The sequence below is a fragment of the Rhinopithecus bieti genome, unplaced genomic scaffold (assembly GCF_001698545.2).
Source record: "Rhinopithecus bieti isolate Rb0 unplaced genomic scaffold, ASM169854v2 scaffold_13348, whole genome shotgun sequence".
Lineage (NCBI taxonomy): Eukaryota > Metazoa > Chordata > Mammalia > Primates > Cercopithecidae > Rhinopithecus > Rhinopithecus bieti.
In genome coordinates, this window is record NW_016808764.1 from 5,907,042 (window position 1) to 5,932,497 (window position 25,456).

At 46.0% G+C, this 25,456-nt stretch overlaps 1 protein-coding gene across 4 annotated transcripts in view; it reads left to right on the forward strand.

Annotated features, from left to right (window-relative positions):
- SCNN1B (sodium channel epithelial 1 subunit beta) overlaps nucleotides 1-25,456 on the forward strand; it is an 85,683-nt gene that overhangs the window by 33,803 nt on the left and 26,424 nt on the right. For 2 of the 4 annotated variants that reach the window (XM_017887147.1, XM_017887145.1), the window contains 3 exons: nucleotides 18,280-18,598; nucleotides 22,720-22,993; nucleotides 25,214-25,404. In XM_017887147.1, the coding sequence (XP_017742636.1) occupies nucleotides 18,288-18,598; nucleotides 22,720-22,993; nucleotides 25,214-25,404 (776 nt within the window). In that variant the 5' untranslated portion in view covers nucleotides 18,280-18,287. Of the gene's footprint in view, nucleotides 1-8,341; nucleotides 8,466-16,435; nucleotides 16,520-18,279; nucleotides 18,599-22,719; nucleotides 22,994-25,213; nucleotides 25,405-25,456 lie in introns of those variants that run through there. The other 2 variants (XM_017887149.1, XM_017887146.1) reach the window with 2 other exon arrangements.

Below are 25,456 nucleotides of genomic sequence, written 5' to 3' on the forward strand. Positions count from 1 at the left end.
TTTTTTTTTTTTTTTTTTTTAATTTTTTTTATCGAACTCTTGACTTCAGGTGATCCACCTCCCTTGGCCTCCCAAAGTGCTGGGATTATAGGCATGAACCACCATGCCCAGCCTCCTGGTCACTTTTAAAACTGCACTAATCCCACTCATGATTCATGACTCAACATCTCCTAAAGCCAGCCTCGTTTCAACATATGAATTCTTTTTAAAATATGAATTTGGTGGGGGAACACATTCATTCAGACCACAGCACCATCATAGCTCAGAATTAGCACAGGAGGAGGGGCATCTATTCCAGGTCTGAGTTCTGCCTCAACAGGGGCCTCTTTGTAGGATCAACACTGGCCATGTAAAGGGGTGGGATGAATTTACACCACCATGAAGTGTGAGCTAAGGACAGGGCATTATAAGGAAACCCACAAGGCCAAAGTCAGCAACACAGAGATGTTTTGTGTGGGGGTGGGTTTTTGTTTGTTTGTGATAAGGTGTGCTGAGCTCTGAGGAATGGGATCTCTCATCTTTTCGTTTTTTGGGTTGTTTTTAGAGACAGGGTCCTGCTCTATTGCCCACGCTAGATTGCAGTGGTGCAATCACAGCTCACTGCAGCCTCAATCTCTTGGGCTCAGATGATCCTCCCAGTTCAGCCTCCTGAGCAGCTGGGACCACAGGCACATGCCACCATGCCCAGCTCTTTTTTTTTTTTTTTAATGTGGACTTTCACTCTCTTGCCCAGGCTGGAGTGCAGTGGCGTGATCTCGACTGACTGCAACCTCTGCCTCCTGAGATCAAGCAATTCTCCTGCCTCAGCCTCCCGAAAAGCTGGGATTACAGGTGCCCACCACCATGCCTAGCTAGTTTTTTGTATATTTAGTCGAGACAAGGGTTCACCATGTTGATCAGGCTGGTCTTGAACTCTTGACCTCAGGTAATCCACCCGCCTCGGCCTCCCAAAGTGCTGGAATTACAGGAGTGAAGCACAGCACCCTGTAGAGACATTTTTTGTTTTTTGTAGAGACGGGATCTCACTATGTTGCCGGGCTGATCTCGTACTCCTAAGCTCAAGTGATCCTCCTGCTTCGGCCTCCCATGGTGCTAGGATTACAGGCATGAGCCACCATGCCTGGCAGAGATGTTTTTTGTCTCCTAGGCTCCCTGTAATCCCACAGATAGGCATTGCCAGGGCCAGGGCACCTGCTGACATGGTGAGGATTCCATCCTAGTGGGGTGACCTCAGTCTCACGGGTCTTCCTTCATAGGAGCCAAGTGTAGGAAGTGACCTTGTTGGCTGGGTGCGGTGGCTCATGCCTATAATCTCAGCACTTTGGGAGGCCGAGGCAGTGGATTACGAGGTCAGGAGTTCAAGACCAGCCTGGCCAAAATGGCGAAACCCTGTCTCTACTAAAAATACAAAAACAGCCGGACGTGGCTGCAGGTGCCTGTAATCCCAGCTACTCGGGAGGTCGAGGCAGGAGAATCACTTGAACCTGGGGGGCAGAGGTTGCAGTGAGCAGAGATCGCCCCGTTGCACTACAGCCTGGGCAACAGAGTAAGATTTGGTCTCAAAATAAAAAAAGAAAAAGAAAGAAAGTGGCCTTATTACTGAAGCATAGATGGCCACCAGGGCCAGGCAGGCTGGGTTTAGGTGCAGCTGTTTGCAGTTGCTGTCTGGGAAAGCCAGCTGCCAGCCATTGGGGAATCTGGGACAACTAGAGACCTTGGGGAGTGTGGGATTTCGCTGCCAGGGAGTGACGCAGTCCCACGAGAAGCAGAGCCTGGAGACCTCTTCTCCGCTTGGCCATTTCTCTGTGAATGACAGCTCCAACCACCCATGGGAAACACCCAGGGCCATTTTGAATAATTCTACACCTTCCATAAAATGTTAATAACAAGAATAATAATTTTAAAAAATAACAATATTTGCCATTTATGAACACTGACTTTGTGACAGGCACTGTGCAAACTGCTTCCCATGCCTTATCTTATTGAATCCTGACAACAACCTAGAAGGCACAGGTACTACTATTCCCATTTGCAGATTGTAAAATTAAGGCTCATGGCTGGATGCAATGGCTTGCACTTGTAATCCCAGCACTTTGGGAGGTCAAGGTGGGGGGATTGCTTGAGCCCAGGAGTTTGAGACCAGCCTGGGCAATACAGCAAGACCCCATCTCTAATTTAAAAATTAAATTAAGTTAAAATTTAAAAATAAAGACTCAGAGACCAACCTATTTATGTCATGGATTAAGCCCCTTTCTTAAGGAGATGGCAGAACCAGACCCTAACTGGGGCCTAATTCCCAAACCCTACCCTGTTTGCCCTTGAATGGGAATGCTAGCCACATCCAGGTCCTTAACGCCCAGATGGGCTGTGCTTGCCTGCGGTGTGGATGGGAATGACTCATTACCATGTAAGGGTGCTCCCTGTTCCACAGAATGAGAGGGTGACTCTGCCATTGCCACACCATGGAATGAAACCGTGGGACAGCCACCAACATGCCCCCAACAGCGTGCACAGCCACATCCCCCAGACACCACCCAACACGTGGGGCAGCGACCCCAGAGGACATCTCCACATGGTGTGGGAGTGTGGCCACCACCTCGACACTGCCTTACCGTGAACCTCCGTGACCCACCGGAGAACTCAGAGTTGACCTGAGCGTGACATTGCTGTAAAATCTTAACATTTCAGGGCTGGAGTGAATGATAAAGTGTTTCTAAACCAGTGCTTTCTAGCCTTTTTCGAGTCATGGAGTATATACGTGCATACTGTATGCACAGAATTCACACTACAGTAAAGAGACAAGGTAGCACGTGACCAGTGGCAGAGGAGGGCAGGCAGTGGGGGACAGGGGTGCTCCAGCCGCCCAGAGGTCTAGAACGTCAACACCTCAGCTCACCTGAAACCCTGAGGCACACCTGTCCAGACTGCCCTAGTCCTGCCTTAACCTGCAGCAGTTGTTCTTCCTTGCTTTGCTTCCACAGTTCCTGTGGTGCAGCTGTTTGCACTCCATCCACTCCTCTGCAACCTCCTCATTATAAGTGGTGAAGGTGTTTCCCATTTGAGAGTATTACAGTGTTGCAATCAACATCCTTAAACTGTGCACACATGCGTGCATGCACTAAAGCACACTTACTACATGAAGTGGAACTGTGGAGTCATGGGTTGTCACATTTTAAATGTAGTAGGGACTGCCAGATTGCTGTCCAAATGACTGCACCAATTTCAACTCTATCAGCACATAAATGTGTTTTTTTCCCCAGAGCTCAGCCCATACTTAGTATTATGGAACAGTTCAATCTTTGCAAATCTAATCACTGCTATACAAATTTTTTGGATCTAATTCCAATCAGTCCACATTTAAAATTTTAATTGCTCTTTTAAATTTTTTTTTCCTCTTTCCTGTGGACATGTAAGCTACACAAAGGCAGGGATTCATTGCCTGTTTTGTTCACTGATAAATGCCCAGCACCTAGAATGGTGCGGAGTACACAATGGATGATTAGTCAATATTTGCTGACTGAATAAATAGATTAAACATTGATATGCTGCACAATTCAAAAGGTACAAAAGGAGTAAATAATTCTTTTATGTCTCCTGTTCTGCCTGTTCCCCCAGTCACTTAGTTCCTTTCTTGAGGGCAACTCATATTACTACTTTCTTGTGTGACCTGGTAGAAGGACTACACAGACACAAGCAAATAGCTCTATGTTGCCTAAGCTGGCCTCAAACTTGTGGACTCAAAGATCCTCCTGCCTCAGCCTCCCAAAGTGCTGGGATTACAGGAGTGAGCCACCGTGCCAGCCTGCCTGTATTGTTATTATTATTTTTTTAGAAGGAGTCTCTGTCGCCCAGTCCGGAGGGCGGGCTCGGCTCACTGCAACCTCCGCTTCCCAGGTTCAAGCGATTCTCCTGCCTCAGCCTCCCAATAGCTGGGATTACAGTTGTATGCCATCATGCCCAGCTAATATTTTTATTTTTAGTGGAGACAGGGTTTTGCCATGTTGGCCAGACTAGTCTCGAACTCCTGACCTCAGGTGATCCACCTGCCTCAGCCTCCCAAAGTGCTAGGATTACAGGTGTAAGCCACCATGCCCAGCCTGTATATATATTTTTTTAACATAAATGCATGTGGGCTTCATATACTGTTCTACCCTTTCTTTGCTCTCACTTAACTATATATGTTGACAACATCCACTGTCTCTAATCAGCTCAAATAAGACCTTTATGTCTCCCCCTCTTAGAGGGTTGTGGAGGAAGCCACTTTTCCTATTGTCTCCATTAGTCATGCTGAGTTTGGCTTTCTGGGAGCACCCGTAGATGTCAGGGAACCACAGCATTGGGCAAAGGAGATTCATAGGTGCACATGGAGGACACGGCCAGCTGCATTGCTCCACTTCACATTTCCCCAGCACCCACCAGAACAGGTACAAGGTATCAGGTGTCCCGTATGAGCGAGTAGGTGAGAGGTGGCCGGAAGCCAGGTAATCTGGTTTCTATTTTCAGACCTGCCCATTGACTCACCATGACCGTGGGTAAGTCCCTCTGAGTCCCTCTGTGCTCTCAGTTCTCTGTGTAATGGGCATAATTATGCCTATCCCAATATACTTAAAAGAACTGCATGAAGCCACACCAGGAAATGCCTTGAAAGAGAATGTATGTCCTTGGACCATTACATGCTTCAGCCTGTAAAAGACAATTAACAGGGCATTTCCCAAAGGGTGGTAAACAAGATGAATTTTTTTTTTTTTTTTTTTTTTTTTTTTTGAGACGGAGTCTCGCTCTGTCACCCAAGCTGGAGTGCACTGGCCGGATCTCAGCTCACTGCAAGCTCCGCCTCCCGGGTTCACGCCATTCTCCTGCCTCAGCCTCCCGAGTAGCTGGGACTACAGGCGCCCGCCACCTCGCCCGGCTAGTTTTTTGTATTTTTTAGTAGAGACGGGGTTTCACCGTGTTAGCCAGGATAGTCTCGATCTCCTGACCTTGTGATCCGCCCGCCTCGGCCTCCCAAAGTGCTGGGATTACAGACTTGAGCCACCGCGCCCAGTCGATTTTTTTTTTTAATGATTCTCACAGGAACCTTTTTCTGAATAGTTAAGAAGGTATGTTAATGTGCATTAGGAAAAAATGGCTCAGCACATCAAACCTGTTATTTCATAGGTGTAATATGGCTTTGAATTCATAGTAGTGCCTAGGAGGAAGTTGAGTTTATTTTAGCCAAAAATAAAAAAGTGAGATGATGTGGTGTTATCTATTAAGTAAATAATGATACAAGTGCTACACAGATTTAGCAAAAATTGCAAAAGTGGTATACAAATGATCAATGCTTAGAAAAACTTCGAATTAGCAGGTAGTTAGAGGGAAATAATAAAATCAAGTTTATAAATATTTATATGAAATACCCATTTGAAATATTTCTTTTTACTATTTATTATATTTTTAGACAGTGTCTTGCTCTGTCACCCAGGCTAAACTTGCAATGATACCATCATAGCTCATTGCAACCTCCAATTCCTGGGCTCAAGCAATCCTCCCACCTCAGCATCCCCAGTAGCTGAGACCACAGGCACATGCCACCACACTCAGCTAATTTTGTAGATGTTTTGTAGAGGTGAGGCTCTTAATATGTTACCTGGGCTGGTTTCAAACTCCTGGTCTCCAGGGATCCTCCTGCTTCAGTCTCCCAAAGCACTGGGATTACAGGCATGAGCCACCACATGTGGCCAGGTTTCCTTTCCTTTTCTGTCTCTTCTCTTCTCTTCTTTCTTCCTTCTTTTTTTTTTGGGGGGGGGGGGGGGGGGGATGGGGTTTCATTCTTGTCGTCCAGGCTGGAGTGCAGTGGTGTGATCTCGGCTCACTGCAACCTCTGCCTCCCTACCGGGTTCAGGTGATTCTCCTGCCTCAGCCTCCAAATAGCTAGAATTACAGGCACCCATCATTCATGCCCGGCTAATTTTTATATTTTTAGTAGAGACAGGGTTTCACCATGTTGGCCAGGCTGGTCTCAAACTCCTGACCTCAGATGATCAACCTGCCTCAGCCTCCCAAAGTGCTGGAAGATTACAGGCTTGAGCCGCTGTGCTCGGCCCCAGGTTTCCTCTTAGTTAGTGCAAATATATATCACATAGTAAATCAGAGATCAGCAAAATTCTTTAAAGTACCAGATGGTTAATATTTAAACATTTAAAACATATAGACCAGGCACAGTGGCTCATACCTGTAATCCCAGCACTTTGGGAGGCCAAGGCAGGAGGATCACTTGAACCCAGGAGTTCAAGACCAGCTGGCAACATGCCAAAACCCCATTTCTACCAAAATAAAAATAAAAATAACAAAAATTAGCCAGGCATGATGGCACGTACCTGTAATCCCAGCTACTTAGGAGGCTGAGGTGGGAGGATAGCTGGAGTCCAGAAGGCTGAGGCTGCAGTGAGCTGTGATTGTGCCACTGCACTTCAGCCTGGACGACAGACTGAGACGCTGTGTCAAAAATAATAATAAAAAATAAAAATAAAAAAGAGAAAGGCTCATTTTATACATTTCCTACACCAAAGCTGGTAGCAACCATTTTTCTAAGAAGCCCTGGTTCTTTTAGTCAAGAATGGTATTTAGAGACCAAAATCTTGGTGCTAGAAATGCACATAATATTTGAATTTATAAATAGAAATTGTGTCCAAGGTATGCCTTGGCTTCTCTAGAGATCCTGACAGCTCCCCTAAAACTCTTCTTCACTTTTTCTGGCCTGGACACTAAACCTCACCTGTGGCTCCTACACCTGGCCAGGTGCTTGAGAATAAAGAGTCAGTCATGTCCTCTGGTTGCCTTTGCAGAGGCAGAAACATGTAAGATTTTTCAATAACCAGAGTCAAATCCACTTTCAGGTTAACCTTCAATTAACTTTAAAATCCAGCTACCAGAAACCATATTCCCCGTAATCTTGAATAATTGAGGTTTTGCTACAAAAATAAGTATAGGGGATTTTAATGAAAGAATCTGACCTGCAATTTACAGGAGTCACAAAGTCTGATGTCCACATGAGCCAGAGCAGCTAATGAAAATGAGTAAAGAGGGCTGGGTATAAGACAGCATGGAATGGGAACAATCGGGGTGAACTGGGAACATGTTAGCCATCCAAGGAGAGCAGCTGCTAGTCAACTCTAGCAGAACATGGTCATGCGGGGACAACTGTCACATCTTTCTGACTTTTCAAAAGATGAAGAAAATCCACATTTTAAAAAAATGCAAAATCTCACCATTTTGAAATGGCAATGGATTAAAGTCTTTTGTTAAAACTTTACTGAGACGTAATTTACATATAATAGAATGCATCCATTTTAAGTGTATTGTTTGATGAGTTTTCACGAGTGTATGCATTTAATGAACCACCATCCCATTCAAGATCTAGAATATTTTCATCATCTCCAAAAGGCTCCCTGTACAACTTTTAGTCAACCCAACTCACCCAAGGCCCAGATACTTACTGATCTGCTTTCTGTCACAATAGATTAATTCATCTTTTCTAGGGATTCATATAATGGAATTCTATAGTATGTATTCTTATGTGTTTAGCTTTTTACTCAACATATTTTTTATATACATCCATGTTTTATGTATCAATAGTTGGTTCCCTTTTATTGTTGAATGGAATCCCATTATGGATATGCTGTAATTTATTTATTTCTTCCCCTGTTAGTGGACGTGTGAATTGCTTCTAGGTAGGGGCTATTATGAATAAGCGAACATATATGTACAAGTCTGTGTGTGAACGTATGTTTTCCTCCTGGATAAGTAAAGGTGGAATTGCTGGGTCATATGATAAGTGTCCATTTAACTTTTTTTTTTAAATATAGAGACAGGGTCTTACTATGTTACCAAGGCTAGCCTCAAACTCCGGGGCTCAAGAAATCCTCCTGGCTTGGCCTCTGAAAGTGCTGGGATTACAGGCATGAGCCACTGCACCTGGCCTCCTTAACTTTATTATTATTATTATTATTATTTTGAGATGGAGTCTCACTCTGTCACCCAGGCTGGAGTTCAATGGCACGATCTCGGCTCACTGCAACCTCCACCTCCTGGTTCAAGCGATTCTCCTGTCTCAGCCTCCCAACTAGCTGAGATTACAGGCATGTGGCACCACTCCCAGCTAATTTTTTTGTGTTTTAGTAGAGACAGGGTTTCACCATGTTGGCCACAGGGTCTCAAACTCCTGATGTCAAGTGATCCACCCACCTTGACCTCCCAAAGTGCTGGGATTACAGGTGTGAGCCACCATGTCCGGCAACTTTATAAGAAACTATATCAAACTGCCTTCCAAAGTGACTGTACCATTTTGCATTCCAACCAGCTGTGTAGGAGAATTCCGGTTGCTACATATCCTCACCAACACTAGATACTACCAGTCCTTCTAGTGGGTGTGAAGTGATATCTCATCGTGGTTTTGATCCACATTTCTCCAGTGACTAATGATGGTGAGCATTTTTTCATGTGCTTGTGGGCCATTCATATTTCCTCTTTTATGTTGTCTATTCAAATCATTGGCCTATTTTTTTTGCTGAACTGTTTGTTGTATTATTTAGTTGTAAGAGTTCTTTATATATCCTGCATAGAAATTCTTTGTCAGACATATGTATTTCAAATATTTTCTCCCAGGAGCTTGCTGTCTCGTTCTCTCAACCATGTCTTTTGAAAAGCAGATTTTAATTCTAATAAAGTACAATTTATAAGTTTTTTATGATTCATGATTTTAGTGTCCTATCTGAAGATCTTTGCATATCCTAAGGTTCCACAGATTTTCTTCTATGCTTTCTTCTGGGTGTTTTATAGTTTATTAGGTCTATGAACCATTTGAAGTTAGTTTTTGCGTATAGTGTGGGGTAGGAGTTAAGATTCCCTTCAAAAAAATATGGACAACTATTTGTTTAAGCATTTTTTGTTGAAAAAAATTACACTTTCTTTTTTTTTTTTTTTACATTTTAATCTTTCTTTTAAATAGAGACAAGCTCTCACTGTGTCGCCCAGGCTGGTCTCAAACTCCTGGGCTCAAGTGATCCCAGTACTTTGTTGGCCCAAAGAACTGGAAGTACAGGTGTGAGCCACCGTGCCCGGCCAAGACTACACTTTCTTCATTGAATTACCTTGGCAAATTTGTAGGTCTATCAGAGCTCCCTAATCCAATGATCAGTAGATCTATCATTACACCAATACCACACTGTCCTGATAAATGCAACTTACAGTAAGTGTTGATATCACATAGAAATGTCTTTTAACTTGTTTTTATTCTTCGTTAAGTTTTTAAAAATTTTGTTTTGACATGTGTATGTGTGTGCACGTGTACACATGCATGTGTGTCTGATTCTGTTTTGTTTTTGCTGTTTTAGTTCTTTTGCTTTTCCACATAAATTTTAGAATCAGTTTGTCAATGTCTACAAAAATTCTACTGGGATTTTGGTTGAAATTGAGTAGACTCTAGAGATTAGGAGTGAGTTGACTCTAGAGGTTAACTGACATCTTAACACTATTGAGTCTTCTAATCCATGAGCATGGTATAGCTCTCCACTTATTTCAACTTTCTTTTCATTGAAATGCTTAAAAATCAGACAAAGTAAAGGCGTAAACCCGGGAGGCGGAGCTTACAGTGAGCCGAGATCCGGTCACTGCACTCCAGCCTGGGAGACAGAGCGAGACTCCGCCTCAAAAAAAAAAAAAGAAAAGAAAAAAATCAGACAAAGTGCCAAGACAATTAAATGGGAGAAAGAATAGTCTGGGCGCTGGGACAAGTGGATATCTACATGAAAACAATGAAGTTAGATTCATTGTTACATAGAAGTATGATTACATAGAAGTATGTTACATAGAAGTTAGATTCATTCATACATAGAAGTATGTATCTCACACTACATACATAAATTAATTCAAAATGAATCAAAGACCTAAATATAGAGCTGGAATTATAAAGTCCTTAGAGTAAAACATAGAAACAAATCTTCAGGACCTTGGATTAGGCAATAGAGTCTTAGATATGAAACCAAAGCACACACACACAAAAAAGAAATATAGACAAATTTGGCATCATCAAACTTAAAACTTTTGTTCTTCAAAGGACACCATCAAGAAAATAAAAGACCACACACGGAGAAGGAAAGAAAATGTTTGCAAGTCCCGCCTGATAAGGGACTTGTGTACAGAATATATAAATAACTCTTGCAACTCAGTAGTAAAAGATAAATAGCCCAGTTAAAAAATGGTGAAGGATCTGAATAGACATTTCTCCAAAGAAGATATAGTGGCCATATAGTGGATCTAATGGCCAATATATAAGCCTATGAGAAGGTGTTCAACATCATTAGCTATCAGGAAAATGCAAATTGAAACCAACATAAGATATCACTTTACACCCCACTAAGGTAGCTGTAATAATTTTTTAAAATGGATAATAAGTTTTGGAGAGGATATGGAGAAATTAGAACCCTTATACAATGGGTGAAATTGTTAAGTAGTGTAGCCATTTTGGAAAACAGTCTTGCAATTCCTCAAAACATTAAACACAGAATTACCATCAGACCCAGGTCAGGAGTTCAAGACCACTCCTAGGTATATACCCAAGAGAAATGAAACCTATTTCTACACAAAACTTATACATGATCATTCATAGCAGTATTATCATAACAGCCAAAAGTAAAACAACTAAACTGTCCATCAACTGATGAATGGATCCATTCATCAACTGATGATGAATGGATCACGAGGTCAGGATGGTCTCTATCTCCTGACCTCATGATCCACCCGCCTCGGCCTCCCAAAGTGCTGGGATTACAGGCGTGAACCACTGCTCCCGGCTGAAGTAATATCAATTGTTACTACAACCAAAACATTGGAAAGTGACTACATCCCTATACTATCTCCAAAATAGTACATTGTCAAACTTTTTTATCCTGGCCTTTTGTTTGGTATAAACAGTCAATTATGTCATTGGAGATTTGAGATTACATTATTTTTTGTATAGACAAATTATTTGAAATATCCTCAGTTATAAAATGTAGTCTCAACATAATATGGGATATTATTTAGCAATAGAAAGAAATGAAGCACTAATGCATGCTGCAACATACCTTGAAAACACACTAAGTAAAAGAAGCCAGTCAGAAAAGACCACGTATTGTGAAATTCCATTTTTTGTTTGTTTGTTGAGACTGAGTTTCACTCTTCTCACCCAGGCTGGAGTTCAGTGGCACGATCTCTGCTCACTGCAAACTCTGCCTCCCGAGATCAAGCAATTCTCCTGCCTCGGCCTCCCGAGTAGCAGGGATTACAGGCACGTGCCACCACGCCCAGCTAATTTTGTATTTTTAGTAGAGACAGAGTTTCACCATGTTGGCCAGGCTGGCCTTGAACTCTTGACCTCAAGCGATCTGCCCACCTCACCCTCCCAAATTGCTGGAATTACAGGCATGAGCCACTGTGCCCAGCCTGCAATTTCGCTTTTATTAGGAGTGTCCAATCTTTTGGCTTCCCTGGACCACATTGGAAGAAGAAGAATTGTCTTGGGCCACTCATAAAGTGGACTAACACTAACAGTAGCTGATGAGCTAAGGAAAAAAAATCTCATAGTGTTTTAAGAAAGTTTATGAATTTGTGTTGGGCCACATTCAAAGCCATCCTGGGCTGCCTGTGGCCTGCGAGCCACAGGATGGAAAAGCTTGGTTTATACGAAACATCCAAAATAGGCAAATCTAGAGAGAAAGAGAATACATAAGTGGTTTCTGATGGGGAGAAGGAGGGTGGAGAGAGGAATGAGAAATAACTCCTAATGTGCATGGAGTTTTCTTTAGGGGAAATAAAGATGTTTTAAAATTGATTGTGATGATAGTTGAACAATGTGAATATACTGAAATCCAGTGAATTCTACACTTTAAATGGATGGATTATATGACATGTGAACTATATCTCACTGAAACTGTTAATTAAAAGGAGGAACTGTGCTGGGCATGGTGGCTCACACCTCTAATCCCAACACTTTGGGAGGCCAAGGCAGGAGGATTGCTTGAGCCCAGAAGTTTGAGACCAGCCCGGACAACATAGTGAGATCACCCCTCCCCCACCCCCACCATCCTTGTTTCTACAAAAAATAAAATAAATTAGCTAGGCATGGTGGTGTGCACCTGTGGTCCCAGTTACTCAGCAAGCCAAGGTGGGAGGATCACTTGAGTGTGGGAAGTCAAAGCTGCAGTGAACCATGATCTTGCCACAGCACTCCAGCCTGAGCAAACAAAAAGCAATACTGGACCAGGCACGGTGGCTCACACCTGTAATAGCATTTTGGGAGGCTAAGGCAGGCGGATCACTAGAGGTCAGGAGTTGGAGACCAGCCTGGCCAACATGGTGAAACCTCGTCTCTACTGAAAACACAAAAATTAGTTGGGCATTGTGGCACATACCCGTAATGTCAGCCACTGGGGAGCCTGAGGCAAGAGAATCGCTTGAACCCAGGTGACAGAAGTTGCAGTGAGCTAAGATCATGCCACTGCACTCCAGCCTGGACAATAGAGCAAGACTCTGTCTCAAAAAAAAACAAACAAACAAACAAAAAGCAATACTATGCTAAGAACAACAAAGAAGTTTTGCACACCCCATACAGCTGATGAGTCAGCCTCTTGCAACCTCTCATTCAGAAGGGGGATGTTAAGAATTGGACATATGAATAGCATTTATGTGTCTTTTGTCAAAACAGTAAGTAGAGGCATACACAGGGCTGCGCTTCCAATTATCCACAAGGACTCTGGGCTATATGAGCCAATCTCAGGAAAAAAATTGCCCCTGAGAGTGAGCAGATGTTTTGTCTCATAAGAAAACTGAAACAGGGCCGGGCGCAGTGGGCTCATGCCTGTAATCCCAGCACTTTGGGAGGCTGAGGTGGGCAGATCACCTGAGGTTGGGAGTTTGAGACCAGCCTGACCAACATGGAGAAACCCCGTCTCTACTAATAATACAAAATTAGCTGGGCATGGTGGCGCATGCCTGTAACCCTAGCCACTCAGGAGGCTGAAGCAGGAGAATTGCTTGAATCCAGGAGGTGAAGGTTGCAGTGAGCCGAGATCGCGCCATTGCACTGCAGCCTGGGCAACAAGAGCAAAATACCGTCTCAAAAAAAAAAGAAAGAAGAAAGAAAGAAAGAAAGAAAGAAAGAAAGAAAAGAAGAAGAAAGAAGAAAGAAAGAAAGAAGGAAGGAAGGAAGGAGAAGGAAGAAGGAAGAAGGAAGGAAGGAAGAAGAAGGAAGAAGGAAGAAGGAAGAGGAAGGAAGGAAGGAAGGAAGGAAGGAAGAAGAAAGAAGAAAGAAAAAGAAAACTAAATAGTTCCCACAATTTATTGTTTTGCATTTATACCAGGAAATTTTGCCATGAATTCAGGGCCAATTTGAGTCAGCAATCTGGTGACACGAAGCATGACAATGGGTGTCCTTTCTGCATGCACACAGGACTCAGTTCTACTGCTTTTTGGAATTGGGTTAGAACTGATGCTGATAATCCTCTCCATAAACGTGTATACATTCCAAACCAGACCATCTATCACTGGGGGAAATCTGACCATAACATCGTAAAGTTGTGCAGCACTTCTTTTATTGGCAATGATCCAAGGCCAGACTGTTGACGCTCACCAATACCAACACACTTCCGCTATTTGCCTACCGTTGTAACCACTTTCCTACACGTAAATACTTGTTACTTAAACATTTTTTTTAAATCAATTTACCTTTTTACTAAGCGCATATGAACATAAATGCCAAAAGCATTACCTCTTGCCATAAGTAGAAGGTGGCGCTTAAAAATAAGTAAAACATTTTACTTAAGAAACATTACCTATGTAAAACATTACATTAAATAGTTTTACTTAATGAAAAACATTACTAGAAACATTAATTTGAAAAAACGTTTTACTTTTAGAAGACATACTTATGTAAAACATACATTTGTAAAACGTTTTACTATTATAACTTACTTTGTAAAATCGGTTTTACTTATGTAGAACAGTTACATAAAAACATTACTTATGAAAATATTTTACTAATGTAAACATTACATGAAACATTCGTGAAAACAGAGTTGTTGCCCATTCTAACTAGATACTGTTGTCTGAGCCTAGCCTCATTGTAAACCTTGGAGTAGAAGGGTTGAGAGTGTTAGAACCTGTTGGTACCTAACCTGAACGAGAGGTACAATGTTATGGCGGCCACCACCTCAGCACCGTCCTCAGCCTCGGCAACCCACTCGCCCACACTAGGGACCTTCAGCTGCTGCCTGCACTGGGGGCCCCTCTCTGGGCTGGCTGAGGCCAGAGCCAGCCCCTCTGACTTGCAGGGGGGTGTGGAGAGAGAGTGCCTGTGACGCCAGTGCGATTCCTGGTAGGCGTGGGCTCGTGCCTCACTTGGAGCACCGGCCGGTGAGGCTTAGCACCCAGCCAGCAGCTGCCAGAGGTGCGCGGTCCCCCAGCATGCTGGCCCAAGCGCAACGCTCAAATTCTCGCCGGCCTGAGCGCCTCCCCCCCGCAGGGCTGGGACTGCAGCCCTGCCATGCCGGAGCCTTCCCCGGCCATGGGCTGCCGTGCGGCCCAGCTCCTGATGAGCACGCCCCTGCTCCATGGTGCTTGGTCAAACCACCACGGCTAAGCAGTGCCCTACGGTGGCACGGGACTGGGCAGACAGCTTCCGCCTGTGGACTGTTTGCGGCATCCACTAGTGTAAGCTCAGCTGGGCTCCATGGGCTAGGGGGAACCTGGAGACTTTATGTCTAGTTAAGGATTGTAAATACACAATCACACTCTGTGTCTAGCTCAGGTTTTAAATACAACCAAATCAGTACTCTGTATCATGCTAATCTAGTGGACCTTAGAGAATTTTCGTCTAGAACTCTTGTCTAAGCTAAAGGATTGTAAACGCACCAATCAGCACTCCGTGTCCAGCTCAGGGATTGTAAAGACACCAATCAGCACCCTGTCAAAATGGACCAATCAGTTCTCTGTAAAATGGACTAATCAGCTCTCTGCAAAATAGACCAATCAGTTCTCTGTAAAGTGGACCAATCAGCAGGATGTGGTTGGGGTCAGATAAGGAAATAAAGCGGCCCAGAGACACAAGGAGGCAACCCCCTGGGGTCATCTTCTACATGCCTTGTTTTTTCACTCCTTGCAATAAATCTTGCGGCTGTTCACTCTTTGGATTCACACCTAGACTTTATGAGCTGTAACACTCACCACGAAGGTTTGCAGCTTCCCTCCTGAAGTCAGCGAGACCATAAACCCACCAGAAAGAAGAAACTGCGGACACGTGAACATCTGAAGGAACAAACTGGGGACACACCAACTTTAAGAGCTGTAATACTTACCGCGACTGTCCGTGGCTTCATTCTTGAAGTCAGCGAGACCAAGAACCCACCAATTCTGGACACAAGACTTTCTCCTTGACTAAATCAGAATAATTACATGAGAATAGAAAAAGGTAGACATTCTAGAGGCCCTTTGTTTCTTCTACGACTACCTATCGGAACTTAATGTGATGTTCACCTATGTGGCTTTGGGGTGCTAGACTATACAAGGCAGACGAAGCCCTGGTTCTTTCCATATGCCTGGGTCATGGCAAACATTTAGTACTTTGATGTTGCTGTTGTAGTTGTTATTATAATAACTGTTACTACTTTATTATTTCAGAGCAGGGAATAGACCTTCTGGGGAAAGTTGGGAGTGGGGATAGTCCATGAACATCCTCTTTTTTTTTTTTTGGAGACGGAGTCTCGCTCTGTCGCCCAGGCCGGAGTGCAGTGGCCAGATCTCAGCTCACTGCAAGCTCCGCCTCCCGGATTTACGCCATTCTCCTGCCTCAGCCTCACGAGTAGCTGGGACTACAGGCGCCCGCCACCTCGCCCGGCTAGTTTTTTGTATTTTTTAGTAGAGACGGGGTTTCACAGTGTTAGCCAAGATGGTCTCGATCTCCTGACCTCGTGATCCGCCCGTCTCAGCCTCCCAAAGTGCTGGGATTACAGGCTTGAGCCATCGCGCCGGGCCGAACATCCACTTAAAGGCATGGTGGCCTGAGCAGGCACATAGAGTTTAATTCCTATCAGAATAGAATTAGAGGTGGGGCACAGTGGCTCATGTGAACCTGTAACCCAAGCAGTTTGGGAAGCCCAGGCGGGTGGATCGTTTGAGGCCAGGAATTCGAGACCAGCCTGGGCAACATGGTGAAACCTTGTCTCTACTGAAAATACAAAAATTAGCTGGGCATGGTGACATGCGCCTGTAGTCCCAGCTACTGAGGTGGCTAAAGTGGGAGGATCACCTGAGCCCGGGAGGTGGAGGTTGCAGGGAGTCAAAATCATGCCACTGCATTTCAGCCTTTGTGACAAGAGCCTGTTGAGAGAGAAGAGAGGAGAGGCAGAAAAGAGAAGAGAGAGAGGGAAAAAAAAAGTTGGAGAAGAAAGCAGTTGGAGAAGAAAGCACTTCATGCTTTGGCCAAGACCCCTTTTGGGGAAGGAAGGTGAGAGATGTTACTGTGTCAGATAATTGGATCAGGAATGAACATGCTTGGGCAGGTTTAACATCTCTATTTAGATGTAAAGGTCTGACCTTCTACATCTGGATATTCGGTGGAGTGCCAGGCACTGTGCTGGGCCTTGTCAGGGATATAGAGCTGCTACCCTCAGGGTACTTTCGATCTCCTGGGAAAAGCCACAGGCACAAGAAACTAGAACACAGGATAAAACGAGGGTCAATTTATTTTACTGTTAAGCTTCTTATAGGTGCAAATGTCAGGCATCCAATTTGAATATGCATAAGTAAGAAAGAAAATGTGTTGGTTCCCATATATGATGAGTGCAGGAATGAATGGCTTCAGGCATGGCTGGATCCAGGTGTTCAAATGGTGATGTTAGAAATTTCTCTCCATCTCAGTTTAGTAGGCTTAGTTAAAAGTGACGTCTCTCCTTTAGTTATTCCAATATAAACTAATAGAATTGAGTCCTAATGTTCCAGTCTGGGTCACATGCACATCTCCTAGAGCTAAGAGGAGAGATGAGCCTGGCAACTCACACCAACTGAGATGAAGGGGACAGTGAGATACCTTCACCTGAAACATCAGAGCAAGGGGAAGAGGATGCTGGGCACATAGGAACCACACTGCCCAGCATGGTGCCCCCAGAAGGGAAAGGCTCTCAGAACAGGGCGAGGGTCCAGCCTGGAGTCAGGAGAGCTTCATGGAGGAGGTGGCCTTTGGTCTGGACCTTGAAGATCAAATACAACTGGGGCTCCAGGAATACAGCTGGGATGCTCCTGCTGCAGATTCCTGCTCTGTGTCCAGAAAGAAAGGAGGGGGAAGCAGGAATGTCCTTAGAAACCCCATGTGCTGTAACAAGTAACTGGTGGTCTTCACAGGAATCCTACCCCCTCATGCCTATGGGAAACAGAGTCTCAGAAAGCTCTGACATTCCTCCTCCATGACCCATACCCTCCAACCTCAATGCTCTGGACACAACCTCACCCCATTCTAATTCATATCCACAGAACACCTTTTTTTTCTTTTTTCTTTCTTTCTCCAAGGACTCTCAGACCTGGTCAGACCTCCATTTTCTAATAAAAATTGCTGACACTTAGGTGCCAGGCATGAATCCGCCCTCTCCATATTTGAGACGGAGTCTCGCTCTGTCGCCCAGGCTGGAGTGCAGTGGCCAGATCTCAGCTCACTGCAAGCTCCGCCTCCCGGGTTTACGCCATTCTCCTGCCTCAGCCTCCCGAGTAGCTGGGACTACAGGCGCCCGCCACCACGCCCGGCTAGTTTTTTGTATTTTTTAGTAGAGACGGGGTTTCACTGTGTTAGCCAGGATGGTCTCGATCTCCTGACCTCGTGATCCGCCCGTCTCGGCCTCCCAAAGTGCTGGGATTACAGGCTTGAGCCACTGCGCCCGGCCCCCTCTCCATATTTCCATGGAGAGGAAGGCAAAAAACCTTGTCCAAGGCAAAAAAACCTTGTCCATTTTGCTCATTGAGTCCAGAAGGACCATTTGAGTGCCTGGCATATAGTAGGCATTCAATAAATGCATTTTGGTTGATTAGATGGATGGATTGATGATGGATAGCCAAAGGAAGGAAGAAAAGAAGGAAAAAAGGGAGGGAGGGAGGAAGGAAGGTAAAGAGGGAGGAAGAACGGGGATGTGCCGCTGCCCAGCTCCTGGACGTGACTGGGACATTGTCGCAGGCAAGACTGGTGTCCCAACTGATGTGCGTCCCCATGCCTCTCTGCAGGTGCCACCATGCACGTGAAGAAGTACCTGCTGAAGTGCCTGCACCGGCTACAGAAGGGCCCTGGCTACACGTACAAGGAGCTGCTGGTGTGGTACTGCGATAACACCAACACCCATGGCCCCAAGCGTATCATCTGCGAGGGGCCCAAGAAGAAAGCCATGTGGTTCCTGCTCACCCTGCTCTTCACTGCTCTCGTCTGCTGGCAGTGGGGCAACTTCATCAGGACCTACTTGAGCTGGGAGGTCAGCGTCTCCCTCTCCGTAGGCTTCAAGACCATGGACTTCCCCGCCGTCACCATCTGCAATGCTAGCCCCTTCAAGTAGGTGGCCCCTGAGCGCACAGCTGGCCTCAGCAGACGGGTGGTTCCCTTTCTCTCTTTTGTTCCCTGCCACTTTTCCTTTGCTTCCTTTCCTTTCTTCTCTTTTCTCTCCTTCTCTTTCTTTCTCCCCTTTCTTCCTTCCTTCCCCTCTTTATTACTTTTCCTTCCTTCCTTTCTCTTCCTTATTCTTTTTTTCTTTTCTTTCTTTCCTTCCTTCATTCTCTTTCTCCTCCTCTCTGTCTTTCCATTTGCTTTCATCCTTTTGCAGCAACTAAGATTCAAACTTCATAAACTTTTGGCCGGGTGCGGTGGCCTGTAATAACAACACTTTGAGAGGCCAAGACAGAAGGATCCCTTGAGGCCAGGAGTTGGAGAACAGCCTGGGCAACATAGCAAGATCCCACTTCTAAAAAAAAAAATAATTTTTTTTAAGTAGCCAGACGTGGTGGCACATGCCTGTGGTCTGAGTTGCTTAGGAACCAGAGGTGGGAGAATTGCTTGAGCCCAGGAGCTCGAAGCTGCAGTGGGCTGAGAAGGCACCACTTGAGTTTCAAGTCAAGGTTAATAAAATATAATTAATTAAAAATAAAAACAAGAAGATGCCACTGCACTCCAACCTGGGTAACAGAGCCAGATCCTATCTCTTAAAAATAAAAAATCATAAGTTTCCTAAGCTTAGAGAGAACCTTGGGCACCCTCTGGTCAGGCAGGCCAGTGCCTATTTATCAATTCCACATGTGTTTGTGGAGCACCTACTACGTGCCAGGCACTGTTCTAGGCAACACAAATACAGCAGTGAACAAAACAGAGTCCTTGTCCTCTTCACAGCCTGCCAGAGAAAACAGGCCCCACAGAGTTGTCCTCACAAATATCGAATTCATTATCATTATGATGATAAAAAATAAAACAACTCAGCTGGGCACCGTGGCTCACACTTGTAATCCTAGCACTTTGAGAGGACGAGGTGGGTAGATCACTTGAGGTCAGGAGTTCGAGACCAATCTGGCCACCATGGTGAAACCTCATCTCTACTAAAAATACTGTAATCTCAGGCACTTAGGAGACTGAGGCACGAGAATTGCTTGACTCCGAGAGGCAGAGGTTGTATTAAGCTGAGATGACATCACTGCACTCCAGCCTGGGCAACAGAACGAGACCCTGTCTCAAAAATTAAATAAATAAATAAATAAATAAATAAATAAATAAATAAATAACAACTCTTCAACAAATGCTTATGATATGCCAGGCACTGTGTTCAGTGTTCTTTGGGTAACTGATGTCATTCTAATCCACACAAGCACCCTAGGATTGGGAACTCCTGTCGCAGCCCCAGTTTACAGGTGAGGAGATGGAGGTTCGGAGAAGTGAGCTTGCCTGGAGACACACAGTGGACGTCTGTGGGATTTGAACCCAGGCCAGACGTGATCCCAGAGCTGCTACTTTTTAACCATTCTTCCAGGTTGCCTGTTCTCCGCTGGATAGCAAGGCCTGTGAAGGGGACACATGAGGAGACCCAACCTAGTCAGAGTTGTGGAGAGACAGGGAATCAGTCCAAAAACAAACAAACAGAAAAAACAAAACAAAATAAAGTGCCCTAAGGAATGAGTAGAAGTTGGCCAGATAGAGCGAAGAGAGTGCCCCCAGTGGTGGACACGGCAGGTGCAGCTAGTGAGAAACTTGGTGCATTCAAGGAACTGAAAGAAGGGCTGAGTCACAGAAAACATTTTTATCCAAAAGAGAGTCCTGACCAGGCACAGTGACTCACGCCTATAATCCCGGCATTTTGGGAGGCCAAGGTGGGTGGATCATCCGAGGTCAGGAGTTCGAGACCAACCTGACCAACATGGTGAAACCCCTCTCTACTAAAAATACGAAAGTTAGCTGGGCGTGGTGGCACACCCCTGTAATCCTAGCTACTCAGAGGGCTGAGTCAAGAAAATCACTTGAACTCAGGAGGTGGAGGTTGCAGTGAGCCAAGCTCTCGTCACTGCACTCCAGCCTAGGGCACAGAGCAAGACCCTGTAGAAAGAAAAGAAAGAAAAGAGAAAAGAAAAGAAAAGAGGAAGGGAAGGGAAGGAAGGGAAAGGAAAGAGAAAAGAAAAGAAAGAAAAAAGGAAAAGGAAAAGCAAGAAAAGAAAAGAAAGAAAGAAGGAAGGAAGGAAACAGAGAGAGAAAGAGAAAGAAAGAAAGAAAGAAAAGAAAGAAAAGAAAAAGAAAAGAAAGAAAAGAGAAAAGAAAAGAAAAAAGTCCTGACTGGGCATGGACACAGTGGCTCAGGCTTGAAATCAGAGCATGTTGGGAGGCCAACGCTTAAGGATCACTTGAAGCCAGGAATTCAAGGTCAGCCTGGCCAACATGGTGAGACAGCATCTCTGTTTTTAAAAGTCCTGGAAGGGAATTCACGTGCGGTGATTACTTTCCCAATTATCAGAAAGTCCTTTCTTTCTATTAATGGGGTTCTTCCTGCCTTGGTGGTTTCTTAGAGCTGCTCAAGAGAACCTTTAATAATAATAGGAACGACAGCACTCCGTCTGGGCACTGATCCATGCACTTTACAAGCAGCACCTCACTGAATCTTCCCAACGATTCTCTGGAGTACTTATTTATGCCCCCGCATTTTGTAGATGAGAGAACGGAGCCTCGGGGAGGTTAAGTTGCCCAAGGTATTAAGTGGCATGCCAGGATTCAAACCTGGAGCCCACAGAGTGACCCGCCAAGCTTCCCAGCAGCTGTGGACATCTGGGCTGTAATAACACCGCCGCCTGCACAGACACCACCCTTCCCGATCCTCCTATTCCTGTGTATACAGATTTAATGGTCAGGGAACTGGCATAGAAGGCCAATGCTAGCTCCAGCTGCTGTATACCTTTGTACCGGGACCTTGGCCTCTGTCCAGCATTTAATGCTCCTGTAGGAAGTCCTCCAGCCAGAGTTGGCACTTGTGGCCTCAATGACCCACTCTGAGGCAGGGTCTTGGGAAATTGGATATGAAGTGACTGGGGTGCAGGGCCCGGGCCCCCATGGGACCTGGCAGAGATACTCCTTGATAGATCCATCTCTCACTGGCCACCATGTCCAACATGGGAGCTCCAGAGGGCTAAGGGAAGACATTGGAGCCAGCCTCACAGTCCCATCCATTTTCTCTCTCCTGAAACTGGCTCCTGTTCCCAAAGTTGCTCCCTCCTGGGAGGGAGATCTCAGAACCCCCGTAAACATACCCACTGGACCCCAGCCCAGCAACCCCAGATTCTAAGTTCAGCTCTGCCCTTTATCAGTGGAGTGAGCTTGCAAAATCACACCAACTCCTGGAGGCTCAGTTTCCTGATCTATATATGGGGACGGTAACAGACTTGTGGCAAATAGTAAATAAGACCTGGAAAGCATCTAGCACCTGGCACAGGGTAAGCTATCAATAACCATGAGCCGTTACAATTCTTCCTCACTTGAATGTGAATTTCATAAGGAAAGAGACCAGGTCCCTCTTGTTTGCTGCTATACCATCTGTGCCTTGCACAGTGCCTGGCACATAGTAGGTGCTCATTAAAAGTTGGTGAATGAATGAGTGCATGGGTGGTGGAAGGACACATGGATGCGTAGGTGGGTGGATGGAGAGGTAGGTGCTTAGGTGGGGTGGTGTTCTTATACATAGTGGCAGCCATGCTGGAGTAACATGGTTTGGCTCAGTGTCTCCACCCAAATCTCATATCGAATTGTAACCCCCATGTGTCGAGGGAGGGACCTGGTGTGGGTGATTAGATCATAGAGGTGGCTTCCCCATGCTGTCCTCATGATAGTGAATGAGTTCTTACAAAATCTGATGGTTTTCAAGTGGCAGTCTCCCCTGTGCGTGCCTTCTCTCTCTCTCTCCCCCTCCTGCTGCCATGTAAGACATGCCTTGCTTCCCCTTCACCTTCTGCCATGATTGTAAGTTTCCTGAGACCTATCTCCAGCCATGCGGAACTGTGAGTCAATTACACCTCTTCTGTTTATAAATTACCCAGTCTCAGGTAGTATCTTTATAGCAGTGTGAAAACAGACTGCTACAGAGTGGGTCCCAGATTTCAGTTGCTCTGCTTTACAGATATTCATTCCTCCCCCTAACCAGCCCTCTCCCCATCCAGGTATTCCAAAGTCAAGCATTTGCTGAAGGACCTGGATGAGCTGATGGAAGCTGTCCTGGAGAGAATCCTGGCTCCTGAGCTAAGCCATGCCAATGCCACCAGGACCCTGAACTCCTCCATCTGGAACCACACACCCCTGGTCCTTATTGATGAACGGAACCCCCACCACCCTGTGATCCTCGATCTCTTTGGAGATAACCACAATGGCTTAACAAACAGCTCAGCATCAGAAAAGATCTGTAATGCCCATGGGTGCAAAATGGCCATGAGACTAGTAAGTGGTCCCTAGGCACATGTCAAGCAATGGGCCCCACCCATTGAGGCTGGTGGGTGTTTCTTTTCTGTAATAATTTGAGTCTTGCTGGGGGAAAGATAAGATGGAAGCCAGAGCCTGTTTTGCTTGTTAGCAGAGATTTTTTAAAAATAGAAATTGTTGGCATGTTGGTCAAGACTCTTTTGGTATAAGTGATCCAGTTCACACTAGCTTAAGCAAAACAGGCAATTCATTGGCTCACATAACTAAGAAGTCCAGAGGTATACTGCATTCAGGCAAGGCTGGATCCAGGTATTCTAATGAGGTCATCAAGAATCTTTCTCCATCTTGGTTCCACTTTTCTCTCAGACGACTTCAATCTCGGGCGAGATCTCTCCATGTGGAGGGTCCCTTCAGTGCCCTTGCTTAGCAGTCGTCCCAGAAAAAGACCTCTTTCCCTGTCGTCCCTGCAAAGGTCCTGAGAAGACTCATTAGGTCACATGCTCACCCCTAAACCAATCACTGTGGGCTACAGCAGGGGCTCTCATGATTGGCCAGTCCTGGGCCATGTGCCCTGGAGTTGGGAGTGATGTCAGTCTCTGTGAGACCACATGGACTGAGCGAGGGGGAGGGTGGTTCCCTGAGGGAGGAACCAAGTCTTGTTATCAAAAGATAGGGGTATAAATATTGGGCAGGTGAAAAGCCACAGCTGTGCAGTACAGTCAGATGCCAAGAAACAACTGCCCTGCGCTGGGAGGCTGGGATGCCATTAGTTCTTAAGCCTAGAAGTGGGGAGAAGGTCCCCTGTCTGTGTCTCAGGATCCCATGGGAGCTCTGTCACAATGCACATCCCTAGGCCCCACTCCTGGAGAATCTGAGTGAGCAGTTCTGGGCCCAGGCCCAGGAATCTGTATTGACAACAGGCTCCCTGGTGATTCCGATGATCAGTCTTGGATGGGGATCCAGGAGGGGACCATACACTCCCCAGAGGGGGAGCCACCGCCTTGCTGTTCACACTCATGACATTATGACTTCCTCAACTGCTTTGTCCCCACCTCTCCACACAAACTAGCCAACGTCACATGGGGGATCTGCTGTGGTCACACCTTCCTTAACCTCCTGGGCCTCAATTTCTTCATGATGATGGGGATTACAATGATACTTACCTCCTGGCATTGCTGTGAAGCTTCAATGGGATTATAGATGTAAGACACTGGGAACAGAGCCTGGAACAGAGTGAGGATTAAGGGCTGCCATTACCTCCCCAAGGGGAGGCAGGGAGGCCCCCAGGAGTGGGCTGGCCGGTCGTGTTGGGAAGGGTGGTGTAAGAATGCCAGGGGAAGCTTCTCTATCCGGCCTCCCGGGTTCCAGCAGGGAGAACCAGCAGCAGCCTCGTGGCCAAGGCCAGAGTCTGAGGGCCAAGTCTGCCCCGTGCCTGTGCGATGACTTGGATGTCCTGAGACACCGGCTGTGACCGGGTGGAAGGGTGCTCTGAACCCATGTTGGACTCGGTGACTGGATCTGTATCTTTCCCAGGACAGATGAGAGGCAGCGTCTCCTGTGTGTTGAGTTTCTTCTTGGTCTTCATGGCCTCCAGGGGAGCTGCACCTGAAAGTCTCTGGCAGAGGCTGGAAAAGGAATCAGAACTGTGTGTGTGTGTGTGTCCGCATGAGCATAAGTGTTGCAGCCACTTGTGTGAATCTGTGTATATGGGGTTCGGGACTAGGAGGGACGTGTGTTACAGTGACATGAGGCTATGGAGGTCAGAGAGACGGCATCTTCTGTGCATGCCTCTGCACACATGACCACGTGTGTGTTTTTGCTCATGCATAATGGTACAAGTAGGGGTGAGGCTGGTGGCTGTAAACTGAGTCACTGAGTCACCCTACTTTGAAGGAGGGGACCAGCCTCTGTGCATGCCCATGAGTTGGTCACTGACTGTGGGTCACTTCCAAGAGGTTGCTGAGGGGTCTCCTAACCTCCCAGGCCTCACCCCCAGTAACTGGGGGTGGGTGCACCAGCCTGATGAGGGGATCTTGTGATTGGCACGCAGCTGTGTATGAGGCGGCAGCCCTTGAGTATGTGTGAGCATGAGTATGAACACGTTTCCCACCACCAAGTTGCAGCCAGAAGGACGGCTGGCAAAGCACAGCTCTTGCCCTGCTAGGGCCCTCGAGCAGCGGCTGGGGTCCTGCTAGCAGCTCCCTCACCACCCACAAAAACCCCTCTTGGCCTCCACAGTGTAGCCTCAATGGGACCCAGTGCACCTTCCGGAACTTCACCAGCGCTACCCAGGCAGTGACAGAGTGGTACAGCCTGCAGGCCACCAACATCTTTGCACAGGTGCCGCACCAGGAGCTGGTGGAGATGAGCTACCCGGGCGAGCAGATGATCCTGGCCTGCCTGTTTGGAGCTGAGCCCTGCAACTACCGGTGAGAGCCACCCCAAGCCCACCTGGCCAGGCCCCTGCTCTGAAAGGCAGTG